Here is an 18,153-nt window from a genome sequence, read left to right as displayed (position 1 = left end):
ACCTCAAGAGATCCGCCCACCTTGGCCTCCCAAAGTGCTGGGATTACAGGCGTGAGCCACCGCATCTGGCTGCTGATGTTATCTTTACCTGAGTGGTAATTATATGGTGTGTTTATTTTACAATTCACTGAGCTACATACATAATGCACATATATCTGTGCATTTTCTCTAAGTAACAAAAAGTTCATTATTTAAAAAAAGCTATCATTTTAATCACTGCATCAGAACCACCCATAAACAGTATTTAATAGACATATGTAGTGAAAAGATGCAGTAAAAATACTGAATGTACTATAAAGAGAAACCACTGATTGTGAATGTAAAATTACTTGTTTAACTACTTCCATTTATTCTTACCCATCTAAAAGCTAAAGTAAGAAGTAAAAATTTAAAAAGATACATAGGAGGACAAAGATATTCTACAATAGTTGAGGATACAGCACTTTTTCCTAATGTCACCCATATTCCTCACCTCTATCCTTTTCCCCCTCTTGTATTTTCTTATTTTCCATAATTCTTCTCTACTTTCTTTCCTATTTCCTCTAATCCTCCAAGGTATTTTCCTAGGTAACTGGAGATTATGAAACAAGGGCATATTAGGAAGCTTCCTGGGTTAGCCTGGGACAAATGCAGCTTTCTTTCAGGTCTCTTATTTTTTCTCCTTGTCCTCAAATTCCATAGTTTTTTCTGACATCTCTTTTTCTCACATCTCTCCCTTTGTTTCTACCTCCATTCCTTTCCAAATTATACCCCCCGAGTCCACCTAAAACACACAAATAGAAGGTGATCAACCAGTATTTTTTCTCATAAAATTATGTTCTCCAATTTAAGCAGGATTAAAGCCATAAACACTGACATCTGTATGGCTGTACAGAGAAAATATAACCAGTAGTTTTCTTGGACAAATAAAAAGGAAGAGATGTCTCTGCCTGTCTTTATGATTCTCCACATTTCAAAATTCTGCATTGGTTTTGAACTCTTTTTCTGGCCCCAAACACCTGAGGGACAGGACATTCCCACCTGTAACAGTGGTGTGATGGTTAGTTTTATGTGTCAATTTCGCTGGGTTGTGGTGCCCAGATATTTTCTCAAACATTCTTCTAAAAGTTTTCATGAAGGTTTTTTTGTTTGTTTGTTTTTGTTGTTTTGGATGAGATTAAAATTTAAATCAGTGGACTCTAAGTAAAGCCAATTAACCTCCATAATGTGGCTGGGCCTAGTTTAATCAGTTGAAGGCCTTAAAAGAACAAAGATTCATATCCCCAAAGTAAGAAGAAATTCTGCCACTAGACTGCCTTTCGACAAGAACAGTAAATCCTCCCCGGGTCTCTAGCCTGCTAGATTTTGAATTTTAAAAGCCTCCTTAAAATAAACTTTTCTCTCCCCTCACATCCCATTGGTTCTGTCTGTCTGGAGAACCCTAACTCAAGTAACAAAGATAGTGATCCTTAACAAGAGATGAAGGGGAGGAGGACTCTAAAGAAAAAGCACAGGGGCTGAGGTGATGGATAATTTTGGAAAAGTCAGGTGCTGAGTTTACGACTTACCTACTATTACCATTCACTAGCCTTCCTCTACTATAGAAGCTGGAGTGCTAAAATGAACTTTCTTGCTTCCCTTGCAGCTAAGGGGTAGTCATGTGACACAGTTCTGGCCAAAATTATTGAGAAGGGCCTCTTTCTCAAATAAAAAGCCCAAGTACCATTCTTCCTGCCCAGACTAGAAAGAATTCAGACATAAAAACGATGCCTGCAAGAGCTGATATGCAGCTCTGCCACTGCTGTCACCATTCCCCAGTATTCTATACACAATATTCCAAATAAGAGTGAACGTAGAATTTGCGTTTTTAGGTCAACCTGTATTCTGACCTGTTTGGAAAGCTGAAAAACTTATCCTGTTTCATTTAAGTATATATATAGAACTTTTAAGAACACAGCTGTGGCCAGGAGCAGTGGCTCACGCCTGTAATCCCAGCACTTTAGGAGGCTAAGGTGGGTGGATTACTTGAAGTCAGGAGTTCGAGACCAGCCTGGCCAACATGGTGAAACCCCATGTCTACTAAAAATACAAAAATTAGCCAGACGTGGTGGCACGCACCTGTAATCCCAGCTACTCAGGAGGCTGAGGCAGGAGAATCGCTTGAACCCGGGAGGTGGAGGTTGCAGTGAGGTGAGATGACGCCACTGCACTTCAGCCTGGGTGACAGAGCAAGACTCTGTCAAAAAAAAATCAAAAAAAAAAAAAAAAAAAAAAAAAAAAAGCCACAGCTGTACTTAAGCTCCACTGAGGATACATAAGCACAAACACTTAAATGAGGGAGACTTGGACTAGAAAAATTTCCTAAAAGTACTGATTACGAAGCAATAGCAATCATAACCATGAATTAATAAGGATGGCTATAGAACAGCTTTTAAAAAGGGTCTCTGAAAATATGGCATGAATTGTTTTATGGCATTCCACTTTAAAGAATGCAGTTAGAATAGATGCCTTAACATCATTTGTACTCTGTAATCTACCACTGGATTTAAAAGTTTCCTTCAATACACTTTTAGATCTGTTACAGTAGAGAATTAAAGTATGTTATACAAAATCACTGTGTAATAAAACTTCACTAACATCATTAAGAAGAAACTTATTGGCCAAGTTGATGAAAAATGTAAATAAAGTGTCTAAACTAATAAATATTTAAGTCAACAGTATCATATATTTAAGGCTACCAATGATGTACCTCTAAAAATATGATTTTCTCCAAACCCACCTATAAAAAGAAAAATCAAGTGTTACCACATAATGACTTCAAAATTCTGGGTTTACCTTTTTTTTCTCCAGTGTAGGGCACATAGTCTTCCCTGTCTTTATGTTCCAACGCTTCCTTCTCCAGATATGAAAGGAGATGCTCTCTATCAAATGGCCCTGTGGCGGACTTTGATGTCTGGTTCTTCTGCCGGAACCCTGCAGGCAGAAGGGCATTCTGCCAGAGAGAATGAATCAGCCAGTATGACCAAAAAGAATGCTAATGCTATATGCTTCCGAAGATTACCCATATAAAAAAGAATTACAGACTGGAATGTGATACAGGCACTAAACACTTCATTGCAGGATTTTAGGACAGCAATATACAACTGCTCCAAACATGAAACTTCTTTTTTATTAGGTAGAATTCACTTACATTATTATTCAAATAGGTACATACATTAGTACAGTTTCTTTTCTTTTTGGAGACAGAGTCTCCTTCTATCCCTAAAGCTGGAGTGCGGTGGCACAATCTTGGCTCACTGCAACCTCCGCCTCCTGGGTTCAAGCCATTCTCATGCCTCAGACTCCCAAGTAGCTGGGATTATAGGCGCCTGCCACCACACCTAGCTAATTTTTGCATTTTTGGTAGAGACAGGGTTTTGCCATGTTGGCCAGGCTATTCTACAACTCCTGACCTCAGATGATCTGCCCTCCTCAGCCTCCCGAAGTATTGGGATTACAGGCATGAGCCACCGCGCCGGCATATGTTTTCTTTTTTTTTTTTTTTTTTTTCCCGAGACTCGCCCAGGCTGGAGTGCAGTGGTAGGATCTCAGCTCACTGCAAGCTCCGCCTCCCGGGTTCACGCCATTCTCCTGCCTCAGCCTCCCGAGTAGCTGGGACTACAGGCGCCCGCCACCTCGCCCGGCTAGTTTTTTGTATTTTTTAGTAGAGACGGGGTTTCACCGTGTTAGCCAGGATGGTCTCGATCTCCTGACCTCGTGATCCGCCCACCTCGGCCTCCCAAAGTGCTGGGATTACAGGCTTGAGCCACTGCGCCCGGCCAATGTTTTCTAATAGAACATTTTCTTCAGAGAGGATTCTACTAGCAGGAAACAATCTTTAGTTTTTAAGTGTTCTGGGATACTAATAAAAAAGTTTTATTAACCACATACCGCATCTTCTCACTTACCTAAGTGGGAACTAAATGATGAGAACACACAGACATACAGAGCACACACATTGGAGCATAGAGGAGGGAGGGTGGGAGGAGGTAGAGGATCAGGAAAAATAACTAACAGGTATTAGGCTTAATACCTGGGTGATGAAATAATCTGTACAGCAAACCCCCATGACACAAGTTTACCTACGTAATGAACCTGCACATGTATGTCTGAACTTAAAATAAAAGTTTTTATAAAAAGTTTTATTAATGCTTAATAATTGCTCAGTGTATATGTACAGAGAATAATTCTATTACAAGAGTGTTAAATGACTCTGTACATGATATTCCTTCATGACTTCCATTTCATTGTACAGAGTTTTTCATGATTAAAACATGTATACTACACAGTAGAATATCAGTTTACTTCAGTTTAAACACAATGTGAGATGTTCCACTTATGTGTGTATGCATACATATATACATGAGCACTAGGATGTACTTGCAACAATCACTATCATTGTTTCACATGCCCCAAGGGACCCCTGAAATACTCATAGCAAGAGCTATGTTCCTGGGTTTCCACATGGGTAAAGCTTTTGAGTGCATGGACTGACTTAGAGTTGAGGGAGGTGGAGTAGAAGGTGATGGACTAAAGTTTTCTCCTGTAGTCCCTTAATTTTCACTAAGCGCAGTAAACACAAGGGCTGACTAGACAAAGTGAGCACCATCCTTTTGCTTGTCAAAAGCCAAAGAGGTGATACTGCCTTGTCTCCTATTTCTGGGTATATCTTTGCTTTGAAAATGGGAGGCAGCCAGAGAAATCACATAGAAGGGCCAGCCCTCTTTTGCAAAACCTCCCAATTGAATTTCATGGGTGGTATAAGACAATTTTTCATTATAAAGGGTAATCTTATAAGGGTAATGTTAATAGAAAATATTCAATTTGTAACTAGGAAATACAGCACTTCAACTGTGGTCATTTGTTGAGATACATAAAAATTTTAGGTCCATTCCTAACTCTGTACCAAGTATATTTCTGTAATACAAAATTGTTTATGGAACCATAAAAAAGAAACATAAGATTTCTACCTTTAGACTTAGAAATCAAGAGAGGAACTACACATGAAGAATCCATTTCCAATTGACCTGCAAACCCTACTCATTTTTACTTCCTGAAGAACTCATTCATCTTTTTCCCATCTCCAACATTATTACTTTGGTCCAAACTATGATCCAAGCTTGCAGAGACTGTTACACTAGCTTCCCAACTGTATCAGTTGCCTGATATTTTTTATCCTTCACCACCAGCCCCTCAGTCTGTCACCCTAGCCTCATCTCATACATCCTCTCCATTCCAGTCACACTGGACTTTTTTTTCTCTCTTGTACTTGCCACATACTTCCTTCTACCACCAGGCCTCTATGTGTGTGGTCTCCCTTCCCTGGAATGCTCTGCCTATCCCTTTTTGCAACTCATTTTTCAGATTGTAGCTCCATTCCCCCAGGGAAGCTTTTCTTAACCTCTCATCACAAGCTCTTACAGTGTGTAGCATTTACCATTCTTTTAATATGGTATGATTATTTGATTAATGTCAAACTGCTCCTATTCCTACCAGCCTGTGTCATGAGGGCAAAGACCACATTTGTTTTGCTCATTCTTGTATTCCTAAGCCTAGCATAGTACCTGAAATCTACAAGTTGTCCCCAAATATTTACTGAATAAAGTAAATGGTAGAATGCTTTTAAAGATTCTCATTAAGGCAAATTAATAAAAAGTTACTTTACTTCTCCATCAATAATAAAAAGTTACTTTACTTCTCCATCAATAATGCATAGATGTATATAATGCTATTTCATGGCAGTGGTAATGGAAGTTGCACTACTCCACCTGCCTGCTCAAGCCCATGCGACACACACAGTCTTAAGTATGATAGCTGAAATCCTGGCTCCTTAGAAAGTCTTTTTTTCTTTCTTTCTTTTTTTTGGAGGGGAGACAGGGTCTTGCTCTATTGCTCAGGCTGGAGTGCAGTGATGTGATCATAGCTTGCTGAAACCTTGAACTCCTGGGCTCAAGCAATCTTCCTGCCTAGGCCTCTGGAGTAACTGGAACTACAGGTGTGCACCACCATGCCCCCAGCTAATTTTTATAATTTTTTGTAGAGGCAAGGTCTTGCTATGTTGTCCAGGATGGTCTGGAACTCCTGCTCTTAAGCAAATCTCCCTTCTAGGATTACAGGTATGAGACACTATACCCGGCCAAAAACAGTCTAACCACAAACTAAATGACAGCTAGCTGGTTTTAGAGGCTATAAACCCATGAACCAAGCTTCATTAGAAATATACTCTAATCAAGTAAGCTAATAGATCATAATTACTTTTCAGATAAAAATTTTCTTTAATATGATTGTCACTAAAAATGACATGTTTCTCTCTTGCAGTGCAATTTTGCTGTAAAATATATTCCCAGCCTTGGGGGTGGGGCAGGGGAAAGCTTTTGCTAGGCTGGTTGTCTTCTGTAGATTTTTTTTTTTTTGGCAAAAATGCAGTGAGTTAGCAAACATGTACACTGAATACAGAAGGACAGTAAAACAGTCCTCCAAAATATAAGGTACCACACACACCTTCAACCTACTTCCTGAGACTTTGTAAGTTACAGTGGTGTTTCGCTGCTACTATCCTTGACCTCTTTTCTTACCTCGTTCTTTACCAGAATGCTTTCCAAAAACATGTCACCCAACAAACAGATGCTGTCATAAATATCATTGTTCTCCTAGTCTCAACTAACAGTATTGAGGTTAGGGGAGTTATGACTGGGGTTGGGGAGTTTGCAAAAGACATTTAGAGGCTAATCAAGCCTCCCCACACAAGAAGCAGGCCATGGATTTACAAATGAAAAATAAGCCATCAGATTTCAGACTGATACCATAGTGCATGAGTTGGGAGGAGACTCAGTGTGGTTTAACAGAAAGACTGCTAGACTGCCAGGTATCAATGAGGCAGCGAGGGACCTAGTCCCAGCTCTTTCCCTAATTGTAATAACTGAGGTAATTTCTGTTTTCCATCTGTAAAACAGAGGGCATGAACTCGATCAATGTTTCTGAACCAGTAGTGTTTTTGTCCCCTATAGGACATTTGGCAATGTCTAGAGACATTTTTGGTTGTCAGCTCAGGGGGAGGAGTATTAATCACGGTTTTCAGTCTGGGTAACATAACGAGACCTTGCCTCTACAAAAAATTTTACAAAGAAATTAGCTGGGTATAGTGGTGCTTGCCTGTAGTCCTAGCGACATAGGAGGCTGAGGTGGGAGGATCGCTTGAGCCAGAAGTTCAAGGCTGCAGTGAATTATCATTGCACCACTTCACTATTGCCTGAGGAACAGAGTGACAACTGAGCTCTAAAAAAAGTCATGTTTTTTATTTTCTGAGTTTTATGATGCTTTGACATCTTGGGGCCCTGCTAATCCTGGAGACAACTCCTTCCAGGGCTAGCTAGAGAGCACTACTCCCTACCAACCTCACCCGGAGCACACCTTTCATATGCAAACCAACCAGTTCTCCTAACCACCTCTTTTTTATCTAACTCTCACTTACCAAGCCAGTATTTCCCTTCCCCCTAAATCACCCAGAGCCAGATACTGGACAACTAGAGACTAGTTACATAGCCCTGAGCCTGTTAAAATTATTCAAACTATCTAGTCCTAAACTTGTTAAAATTTGCCTATCCTGACTCACCCATTCATTCCTATTGAACCACAATAAAGGCTCTTGGCCATGCTTGTTCCTTGATCCTTTTGCCTCCTGACCAACCTGGGTGCTTCCCCATGTGCCTCTGTGTGGCATGGTGTGCCTCCTGCTCTTGGAACTGTAAGTAATAAACCCTTCTTTCAAGGCAGTAGTTTCAGTGTCTGTCATCCATTACCAAACGTGATTAAAACAACATCCTAGGAATATTTTAAAACAGGAAGAGTGTGCTACTGGCCAGGGATGTTGTTAAACATCCCTCCAATGCACAGGACAGCCCCCCTACAACAAATTATGCAACCTCAAAAGTAAATAGTGTCAAGATTGAGAAACCTGGACTAGGGGCTAAAGTCTTACGCTTTCTCCAGTTCTTTTATTTATTTATTTATTTATTTATTTTTGAGATAGTCTTGCTCTGTCACCCAAGCTGGACTGCAGTGGTGCAATTTCGGCTCACTGCAACCTCCACCTCTCTGGTTCAAGCAATTCTCATGCCTCTGCTTCCCAAGTAGCCTGGGATAGCCTGAGACTACATGCATGCACCACCATGCCCAGCTAATTTTTGTATATTTAGCAGAGATGGGGTTCACTATGTTGGCCAGGCTGGTCTCGAACTCCTGGCCTCAAGTGATCCACCCACCTTGGCCTCCCAAAGTGCTGCGATTATAGGTGTGAGCACTCGTCCACTTTTTCCGGTTCTAAAACCATTTGATTCAAATAGGTCTAATAGATTGAACTGCCTACAGAAGATATTGCTGTGATGTGATAAAAACAGCATTGTTATCCTGAGTAATCCCCCTCCAATTAGGTGTACTGGAAACTTTTCCTTATAATAGTAATTATGGTTAAGGGATTTGATCTATGGTATAGACACATCATCCAGTAACAAGAACAATGTTAAAAAATGAACTCCATCTCAGTCCTTAGAGGACACTTAAAATCAACGTCTTGGCATAAAGAAATGTGGTAAAGAAAAGAAGCCTAGCAAACAACCATTACCTTCAGGACCTTCAGGTTCTTACCTCACTGCCCCTCCCCCGACATATCAGGGAATAACAATTCAAGGGTCATGGGTGTCTGTCTAAGCCTTGTGTAATTTATAGGACAAACAACATCCACCTTGCAAGTTAAAGTTTACATACATATATTCAGGTCTGCTCCACAGTGGACTGCTGTATTGTCAAGAAATTACTTAGATCTATTCTTCCAATGACTGGAAACTTAATCGATTGGGTCAGCATCTTTCAGAAAGGGAACAATTAGATTTAGGGTCATGAAGAATCTTTTAGAGGCATTCTACACTGGAGCCACCTGGCATACAAACTTGGAAGAGACAGAGGTTGGCGTGTATCAAAAAGGTAATCATCTGCTGCATTGTACTAAAAATATCCCTGCCTGCACAGAGGAGAAAAATTTCTTAGAGGAGGAAGAAATTTCAGGAGATGTTTGAAAATAAGGATACTGGAGTAGTTTAGGACAGTCATGTTAGTAAACATATGGAGGCAGAAGTGGGGAACTGGAGAGGAAGCCAAAAGCAAATTGATTTGGATAAAGAGGAGCGGGTAGAAGGTGCCAGAGAAAAGTCATGAAAAAGCTCAAAGGCAGCTAGTGAGTTTCAAAGAATTTGAAAAGTTATTTCATTTCTCTTCATCAGCTAGTACCTACCTCTGGGTCAAGATCATCCAAAACAGTTTCCAGTTGTTTCAGTTCTGTTTCTGACAGATTCCCAAGGAGCTCATCTTCATCAAGGTCTTTGTACTTTTCTAAGTCCTTACGGAATGGCAGTGCCATGATTTACAGTGTAGCAAGTCACTTAATTTTTGCTGTTCAGTACAGTCAGAAGCGATCTCTACTTTTTCTTAAAGCTATGGAGAGAAGAAACAAAAACATTTTAAATAGTAAGTCATCTCCACCTACTTCGATCTAATTCTTAGGTTAAGTGAAATGTAATTTCCATGTGTCATATATTCTTTGATCATATATCACATGCTATTCTTCTTTATGAATCATTCAATGTCCTTTGCCTTGTATTGAGAAAAAAAGCCAGGAAAAAAGAGGGAAAAGATAAAACAAAATTCAAATCCATTAAGGCAGTCACTTGACAGAATTTAGAATTTCTAATAATTAAATTTTAGGGGGAAAGAAATTATGTGCCAAAATAAAAGTTTTTCCATCAATGGTTTTCAAATTATTTTACCAGAGTACTTTGCTTCAGCACAACGTGTTTAAGGCACATTTGTTTTACTATATATTATTTAGGAGAACAATATGACTCAATATTAATATTGGGGGATATCAATACATTCCACATGACAGGAGTGGTCTCTTGCCACTAGGAAAAATTTTCTTTTGAAAAGATGCATTTGAAAATATTTTTCTGAGGTGTTTTTAAAGGAAAAAATATAGCATTCTGAAGATGTCTGAGTAAAATACTCAAAATCATGCTGGGATATGTCACCCACTGATTGACAAGGTTGGGCGGAGGGTCTGACTATGGGAAGGGACCATCATCATTTCCTTATTGTGTGATCTCTCCTGGACAGCTATGAGGTTAATCAACAAGCAGGTTAATAGAAGCTCTAGAGACACAGAAGTTGGCATATATCAAAGAGCTAATCATCTGTTGATTCGGCAGGATTGTTCTATAGGAAAGGCGAAAAACCAAGGATTTCTCTATATTCCAGTCATATGTATGAACCGTCTGTCTCATAAAATATACCTAGTACTGGGCCAGATGCAGTGGCTCACATCTGTAATCCTAGAACGTTGGGAGGCTGGGGCAGGTGAATCGCTTGAGCTCAGGAGTTTAAGCGCAGCCTTGGCAACATGGCGAAAAATATGAAACATCAGCCAGGTGTGGTGGTATACACCTGTGGTCCCAACTACTCAAGAGGCTGTGATGGGAGGATGGCTTCAGCCCAGGAGGCAGAGGTTGCAGTGAGCCGAGATCATGCCATTAGACTCTAGCCTGGGTGACACAGCAAGACCTTGTCTCAAAAAAAAAAAAAAAAAGTACCTACTACCTATGGAAATAAATGGAAATACACTTTAGACGTAGTGATTTGGTTAAGTTTTTCTTGACTGCAAAATGCTCAGTACTTCAGTTTGACATATTTACTACTCCTTCCCTCAAGTTTTCTCAACTTAATATTTTAGTATGTTTTTCCTGCAAACCAGTAACATTTTAAGGCTCCTTTGATGTGTTTCCATGTCCCATGAATGGAACTGTTCAAAGTGTTTAGAAAGGCAGGCTCACCACAGGAGTCTGACAGCAACTTGACTAGCAACCACCTTAGGTCCAACAACAAGCAAATGGGGGAGCTTCCTGCATGTGTTCGTGGTTGAGAACCTCCCCATGGGGTTGTAGAGTTTGGACTTCATTGTAGAGATAATTCAGGAACACAAAGATCAGCTCCCCGAATTGGAACAGCTGGAGTGCATTGGACTGTTCAGTCATGCAGAGATTAAGGCTATCATTAAAAAGGCTTCTGATCTAGAGTAGAGAATCCAGGGAAGAGCCCTTTTCAAGGACGACTTTACCAATTATGTTCAATATGAAATTAATCTTTTGGAACAGATCCAGAGAAGAACATGCATTGGATATTCATTTAAGAAGGATGAGATTGAGAATTCTGTTGTACACGGGGTACAAGGTGTTTTCCGATGTGCCTCAGCAAAGAGGAAAGATGATATTCAACTTTGGCTCTCCTATGTAGTTTTTTGTTTGTTTTTTGAGGCAGAGTCTTGCTCCGTTGCCTAGGCTGGAGTGCAGTGGCATGACCTCGATTCACTGCAACCTTTGCCTCCCAGGTTCAAGCAATTCTCCTGTCTCAGTCTCCCAAGTGGCTGGGACTACAGGTGCCCGCCACCATGCCCGGCTAATTTTTGTATTTTTAGTAGTGACGGGGCTTCACCCTGTTGGTCAGGCTGGTCTCAAACTCCTGATCTCAGGTGATCCACCCGCCTCGGCATCCCAAAGTGCTGGGATTATAGGCATGAGCCGCCGCGCCCGGCCTCCTATGTAGTTTTTTGTAAGAAATGGGCTACTAAAACTCAACTTAGCAAGGTATTTTCTGCCACGTTGGCCATTCATTCCAACAAGCCAGCTTTGTGGATCATGGCAGCCAAATGGGAAATGGAAGACTGATTGTCTTCAGAAAGCGCAAGGCAACTATTTCTTTGGGCACTGCACTTTCATCCAGAGGGCCCTAAACTTTATCAAGACTAGAATGAGGCTGATGCATGCTGAAAAACTGAGGAAGGAAAAGCAAGAATTTGAAAAAGCCAACATGGATGTGGAGAATCCTGATTATTCTGAAGAAATCCTTAAGGGCGAGTTGGCACGGATCATCTACGAAAATTCTGTAAGCATAATTCGAGGTGCAGAATTTCATGTGTCACTGCTTTCAACTGCACGGCGATTTAACTTTGCCAAAGGTCTACAGAAAGAAATTTATGATGACCCTCAGGCTCTACAGATGATCTTCTCACTTGGGATTATGCGGCAAGATGAGAATTAGAGATTGAGCCACAGACGGGAGAAGAACAGCCTACAACGAAGTAAGACAAAGCAGAGGAGGGCCAGAAGGAGGAGAGATGTTGCGCCGTATATGAAGAGGCAGTGAAGACTCTGCCAACGGAGGCCATGTGGAAGTGTTACATCACCTTTTGCTTGGAAAGATTTACTAAGAAGACAAATAGTGGGTTCCTCAGAGGGAAGAGGTTGGAAAGAACCATGACTGCATTCAGAAAGGCACAAGAACAAGCTTCTGCCAGAATTCCAATATAAGCAGTTAACTTGAGTTGTTGCTGTGCCATCACTTCTTGAGGGAAGCTCTGGAGGTGGCAGTAGCTGGGACTGAATTATTTAGAGACTCTGGGACAATGTGGCAGATGAATGTGCATGTGGTGATTGACTCAAAGAGCCCTAACATAGCCATGCTTTTTGAAGAAGACTCTGTGCACCTGAAACCCCAGGTTTGTCTGTCATTGCAGACTTCTTGGCAGAGTGGAGTGAAGATGCCAAAAGCCAAGACACTGAGGCAATCTTTAAGAAAGTTCTCTTAGCTGTCACAGGTGCCAACTCAGTAACCCTGAAGGATAAGTACCTGGATTGGGCTTATCAACATGGTGGCTACAAAAAAGCCAGAGCTGTGTATACAAGTTTACAGGACAGTCATCCATTTTCAGTTGACTTTTTCAGGAAAATGATTCAGTTTGAAAAGCAGCAACAATCCTGCAAGATGGTGAACATAAGAGAATATTATGAGAGGGCTTTGAGAGAGTTTGGATCTGTAGATTCTCATCTTTGGATGGATTATATCAAGGAACCACTGAACCACCCCCTTGGTAGACCTGAGAACTGTGGACAGATCCACTGGGGAGCAATGAAAATGTTGCAGGGAGAGTCAGCAGAGGCGTCTGTAGCTAAACATGCTATGGAGGCTGGCTGTTTGTGAAGAGGAAGAATACAGCCAGCTTTGTGAAACAGTATTGCAAGCCCTGTGGGCAAATATGTATTATGAGTCCATTTTTGTAATTTGTTCAGAGATAGCAGACAAGATGGCTGTCTGATTTCAAGACACACCTTAATTTTATGTTAACTTGTTAATTTTTTCAAAAATTAAAAACTTTAATTTTTTGATTGAAAAAACTAATCATGATTGAAGACAGGGTCTTGTTCTGGCTGGTCTTGAACTCCTGGATTCAAGTGACCCTCCTGCCTCAGACACCCGAGTAGCTAGGATTATAGGCACAGGACACCATGCTCATGATGCACTAATCTCTAATTCCAGGAAAGAGAACTGCTGATTTAATGTTGAGATGTTGAGGCCAGATCTACCATAGGTCCTAAATGTTTTCCAGAATACATGGAAAGCATACGACTGGGTTTTACCTATCCCAGTTCAAGCATGAGTATCTCTAGCTAGGAGCCAGTTAAAATGAAGGAGAAAGTACAGTTTTGTTGGTTTATTCTCATTATAAAAGATACATGTTATGCATTTGTTCTGGAAAATATGGAGGAAATAGAATAGTGTGTCAAAAAAATAAAAAATCCTGTAATCATAGGAAAAAAAAAACCAAGCAAATGAACAGAATTTGTCTATGCAGATATTACATTGCAGGCAACTTGTGTAACTGCCCAAGACAGGTCTGGTTTACACCTGTTTTATTGGCACCTCTTCTGGTTTACTGGTTATCTTGAAATTTTTTTTTTCTTTTTTTTTTAGCAAATTATTATCATTGTCATTACTGTTTGTTGAGCCTCCATTTTGTACTTCCAACTTTAAGATAGCAAGCTTGGCCAGGCACAGTGGCTCACGCCTGTAATCCCAATACTTTGGGAGGCTGAGGTAGGAGGATCACTTGAGCCCAGGAGTTTGAAACTAGCCTAGGCAACATAGTGAGACCTCATCTCTATATAAACTTTAAAAAAAATAGCTGGGCATGGGGGCACACACCTATATTCCTAACTACTTGGGAGGGTGAGGTAGGAGGATCACTTGAGCCCAGGGGTTTGAGGCTGCAGTGAGCTATGGTTGCGTCACTGCACTCCAGCCTGGGCAACAAGGTGAGACTCTCTCTCTAAAAATAAATAAATAAATAAATAAATAAATAAGCAAGTTTACAACTATATTTACAGTGTATTTTCTCCATTAAAAAGAATACAGTCTGCAGAGAAGATTCAATGGAAGATATCAGCACTTTCCAATATAATAGCCACAAAATGTAATTTTGAAGAAGGTAAACTTTTTAAGAGACAAAAATAAAAAATAAGACCACTCAAAAAATTTTTCCCTTTATAAAAATACCAATGACATGGTATTTCAGACAGGTAAGGGTAAGAAACTGATAAAAGTAAATATGTACCAAGAATAATTTAGTTCATGCTATTTTTTAAATGTTTGAATAATTACTATTTTAAAAGTTTTTAATGTGCTTTAATATATTTTTGAAAACTTCAGTATATAAGCCAATTTTCTCAATGAATATTTAAAAATAGACATAGATGTAAGTTTAATTATTTTATGCATCCCTAACTTTACTTTTTTTTGAGACGGAGTCTCGCTCTGTCGCCCAGGCTGGAGTGCAGTGGTCGGATCTCAGCTCACTGCAAGCTCCGCCTCCCGGGTTCACGCCATTCTCCTGCCTCAGCCTCCCGAGTAGCTGGGACTACAGGCGCCCGCCACCTCGCCCGGCTAGTTTTTTGTATTTTTTAGTAGAGACGGGGTTTCACCGTGTTAGCCAGGATGGTCTCGATCTCCTGACCTCGTGATCCACCCGTCTCAGCCTCCCAAAGTGCTGGGATTACAGGCTTGAGCCACCGCGCCCAGCCCCTAACTTTACTTTCAAGAATGTCCTAGTATGGGTCATACATTCAATGGTCATTCTAACAGGGAACTCTAACAGGCAATATGATAGGAATGAGGTATCAGGAGCAAAGGCAAGCAATGCTGTATGCCACCCAGGTTCTGTAAAGTTGGAACATGACATTCTACATTCCACGGAGAGACTAAATAGCTTACTCCAATACATTGCTTCTCCTAATCCCAAAGTAAAATCTACTACACAAAGCTTGTTTACAGTATTGCTTAAAGAATAAAACGAACACCCTGCCCAGCATAAAAGAGAAAACATTACTAATACCCTCATGTTCATTTCTCTAGTTGCATCTCCCCCTCCAAAAGTAGCCACTCTACCAGATTTTGAATTAATCATTCTCTTGCTTTCCTTCAGAGTTTTGCCTTATTTGTACATATCCTCAACAGTTTTAGATCTGCCCTTTTTCTTGCATGTTATGTAAACAGACTCGCAGAGTATGCACCCTTCTGTGACTTGCTTTTTTCATTTAATGTTCATTGTTTTGAGTTGATGCTTAGAGCTATACTACTTTCTTTTCATTTCTATAGAGTATTCTATCATATAAATGAACATTTAAGTTGCTTATAGTCTCTCCCCTCTATTTCTCTGCTATAAACAACCTTGTTACCTATTTCCTGGTACACATGTGTGAGAGTTTCTCTGACGTTCAAATCTAGGAATGGAATTGCTGGGAAAAGGGTACGCTTATACTCAACTTGATTAGGTAATGCCAAACTACTTGCAAAGTGATTGCATGAATTAACGTTCCCAGCAGATTCGGCACATGACAATTCACGTTGCTCCTCATCCTTGCTCATTGTTGGTATTATCAGAGTATTTATTTTTGGCCATTCTGGTGGTATTTCACTGTGGTTTTAATTTGTATTTGCTGAATTATGATAAGGTTGAGCATCTTTTCATATGTTCATTGGCCAATGTGTTCCTTATTGTGTGAAGAATCTTTTGCCCATTAAAAAAAAAAAAAATGCCCTTAATATATTCTTTGTTGGTTATATGTAACAAATCTCTTCCTTTTTTTTCTTTTTCCAAGTCTTATCAAGTTTATCATGGCATATCCTAGGGGAAAACGTTTCTAAGTATTTCTCATTTTAAAAAAGTTTACTTCTTTAGCTAGGTTTTCCTTTCCAAAGCAGTGGAAAATGAATTTCCTTCAGATTCAGATTATAGAATTTTGCCATGAGGCAAGAACTTCTGGGTAATACACCAAAGTTCAAAGTTTCAGTTCTGTTTCAATAAAAAGCAAATAACTGTTGCTCATCCTATCTAATGATGCTCAAAACTTATCACTTTTTGTTTGGTTTGTTTTTGTTTTTTAAGACAAGGTCTCATTCTGTTACCCAGGCTGGAGTACAGTGGTGCAATCACGGCTCACTGCAGCCTCTGCCTCCTGGGCTCAAGCTATCTTCCCCCCTCAGCCTACCCGGTAGCTGGGACTGCAGGTATGTGCCACCACACCCAACTAATTTTTGTATTTTTTGTAGAGACAGTGTTTCACCATGTTGCCCAGGCTGGTCTCAAACTCCTAGAATCAAGTGATCTGCCTGCCTCAGCCTCCTAAAGTGCTGGGATTACAGGTGTGAGCTACCCAGTGCACCTGGCCACTACTAGCATTCTTTCCTCAGATGTTCCCATTCTCAGATTCCCTTAACTTGATTTTACCTTCCCTCTCAACTCTCATCCTTTATTGAGGAATATGTGTATTCTGACAACATTCCAAGTGCCAGCAGGAGCTCAGAAATTGCTTAGGAAGGGAAGTTCTGGAAGGAGTGCTTTGCTTTTCTTTGTGTCCTGGGATGACATGTCTCTCTTGTTTGTCCTTTGACATCTGTCTTCTAGAAGAGGAACAAATTCTGAGTGATGAAAATGTGAAACCAGTGTGCTAGAAAAGTACTTTAAATCTACACTTTGTCTACAGAAACTTTTAATCTCTAAGCTAATGTATACTGTATTTCATATAAAAGTAAAAAAACCATTTACATTGCACAAGAATATGGGAATTGGTTTTCAAAGCATAACATTCTCATGATCATTTAAGAAAAACACAACTTTTTGTAAATAAGCAAGTTCTGCCAGGTAAGTTAGGCAAAGCTTATGAAGTTTTAATCTGGAATTCTGGTATGTTCAGACTATTTTTCTTCTTAACTCACTTTTTACAGCAGTGTTTCTCCTGCTTTTGACGGCATGATAATCTCCTGGTGGGCTTGTTAAAACACAGATTCCTGGGCCCACCCCCAGCGTTTCTTGATTGGGTAGGTCTGGGGTAGGCAGATAATGTGCAGTTCTAATAAGCTCCCAGGTGGTGCTGATGCTGCTGGTCAGGAACTATACCTTGAGATGTACTGCTCTAGAGGTACTCCCCTCATCAGTTCTGACAACTACATCTCATACTGTGTGGCAGGGTATATTTTGTTTAACTCAAAATTCTTCAAAGGCTGAAGAACTTTGTTTAAATATTCCACAAAGTCTATGGGTGCTGTTGCTTTTCTTCTTTCCAGTCACCCACTGCGCTTCACTGAACTTCAGCTAGTGGAGGCTATACTTAAGGACATCAAGAAACTCCTGGAATATTTTCGGCCAAAAGTCTTCATCCATTTACCATCTTCCTTTTCATTTATCACTTATTTCTAGAATCCCTGTTTTTCACACTGGACTTCCAGGACCATGCTAATTTTTTAATGGAATCTCAGCAATTTCATTTTGCTAAGAGTTTTAAATTTTAGCTTTCTATAAGAATAATTTCTAAAAATTAATAGCCATATTCTAGATCCTTTGGATCACTTAAAAAGAAGCAATGTTGTAGAATTTCAGTTGCCACATTTACATTTATATTTATCATTGCACCAGCACCTGGTAGAACTGCTTTAATTGTTTTGATTGTCAGTTAACACTAGGGGCCCGACAGCTTTTTTCCTTTAAAAGGGATCTATATATAAGTTTAAGAAGCGATATTCTACTCTATTCAACCAATCTCCACTTATTCTCTTCAAGCTTTATATTTGTATAGGGAGTAAGGTGTCAACATTGACTATATTTTTAAAAATGTGGAATCATATGATTCAGAGAGATCTCTGTGAGTTGTTAACCTCCATTTCACCACCATTTCCATAGGGCAGGCTCAGAGTTTTCAGATT

The 18,153-nt window shown here is 40.0% G+C and overlaps 1 protein-coding gene and 1 pseudogene across 3 annotated transcripts in view; one reads left to right on the top strand and one right to left on the bottom strand.

The window, feature by feature from the left end:
* The window catches only part of TMOD3 (tropomodulin 3), an 81,953-nt gene that overhangs the window by 37,997 nt on the left and 25,803 nt on the right, over nt 1-18,153 (bottom strand). For 2 of the 3 annotated variants that reach the window (XM_038009984.2, XM_008016593.3), the window contains 2 exons: nt 9,305-9,504; nt 2,815-2,971 (listed from right to left, as the gene is read on the bottom strand). In XM_038009984.2, coding sequence (XP_037865912.1) covers nt 2,815-2,971; nt 9,305-9,430 — 283 coding nt within the window. In that variant the 5' untranslated portion in view covers nt 9,431-9,504. Of the gene's footprint in view, nt 1-2,814; nt 2,972-9,304; nt 9,505-12,747; nt 12,768-18,153 lie in introns of those variants that run through there. The other variant, XM_038009985.2, reaches the window with a different exon arrangement.
* On the top strand, nt 10,525-14,099 carry LOC103245618 (U3 small nucleolar RNA-associated protein 6 homolog pseudogene; annotated as a pseudogene).

The sequence above is a fragment of the Chlorocebus sabaeus genome, chromosome 26, assembly GCF_047675955.1.
Source record: "Chlorocebus sabaeus isolate Y175 chromosome 26, mChlSab1.0.hap1, whole genome shotgun sequence".
Classification (NCBI taxonomy): Eukaryota; Metazoa; Chordata; class Mammalia; order Primates; family Cercopithecidae; genus Chlorocebus; species Chlorocebus sabaeus.
Note: the sequence above shows the minus strand (reverse complement) of the source record. Positions and strands in the feature narration are given on the sequence as shown.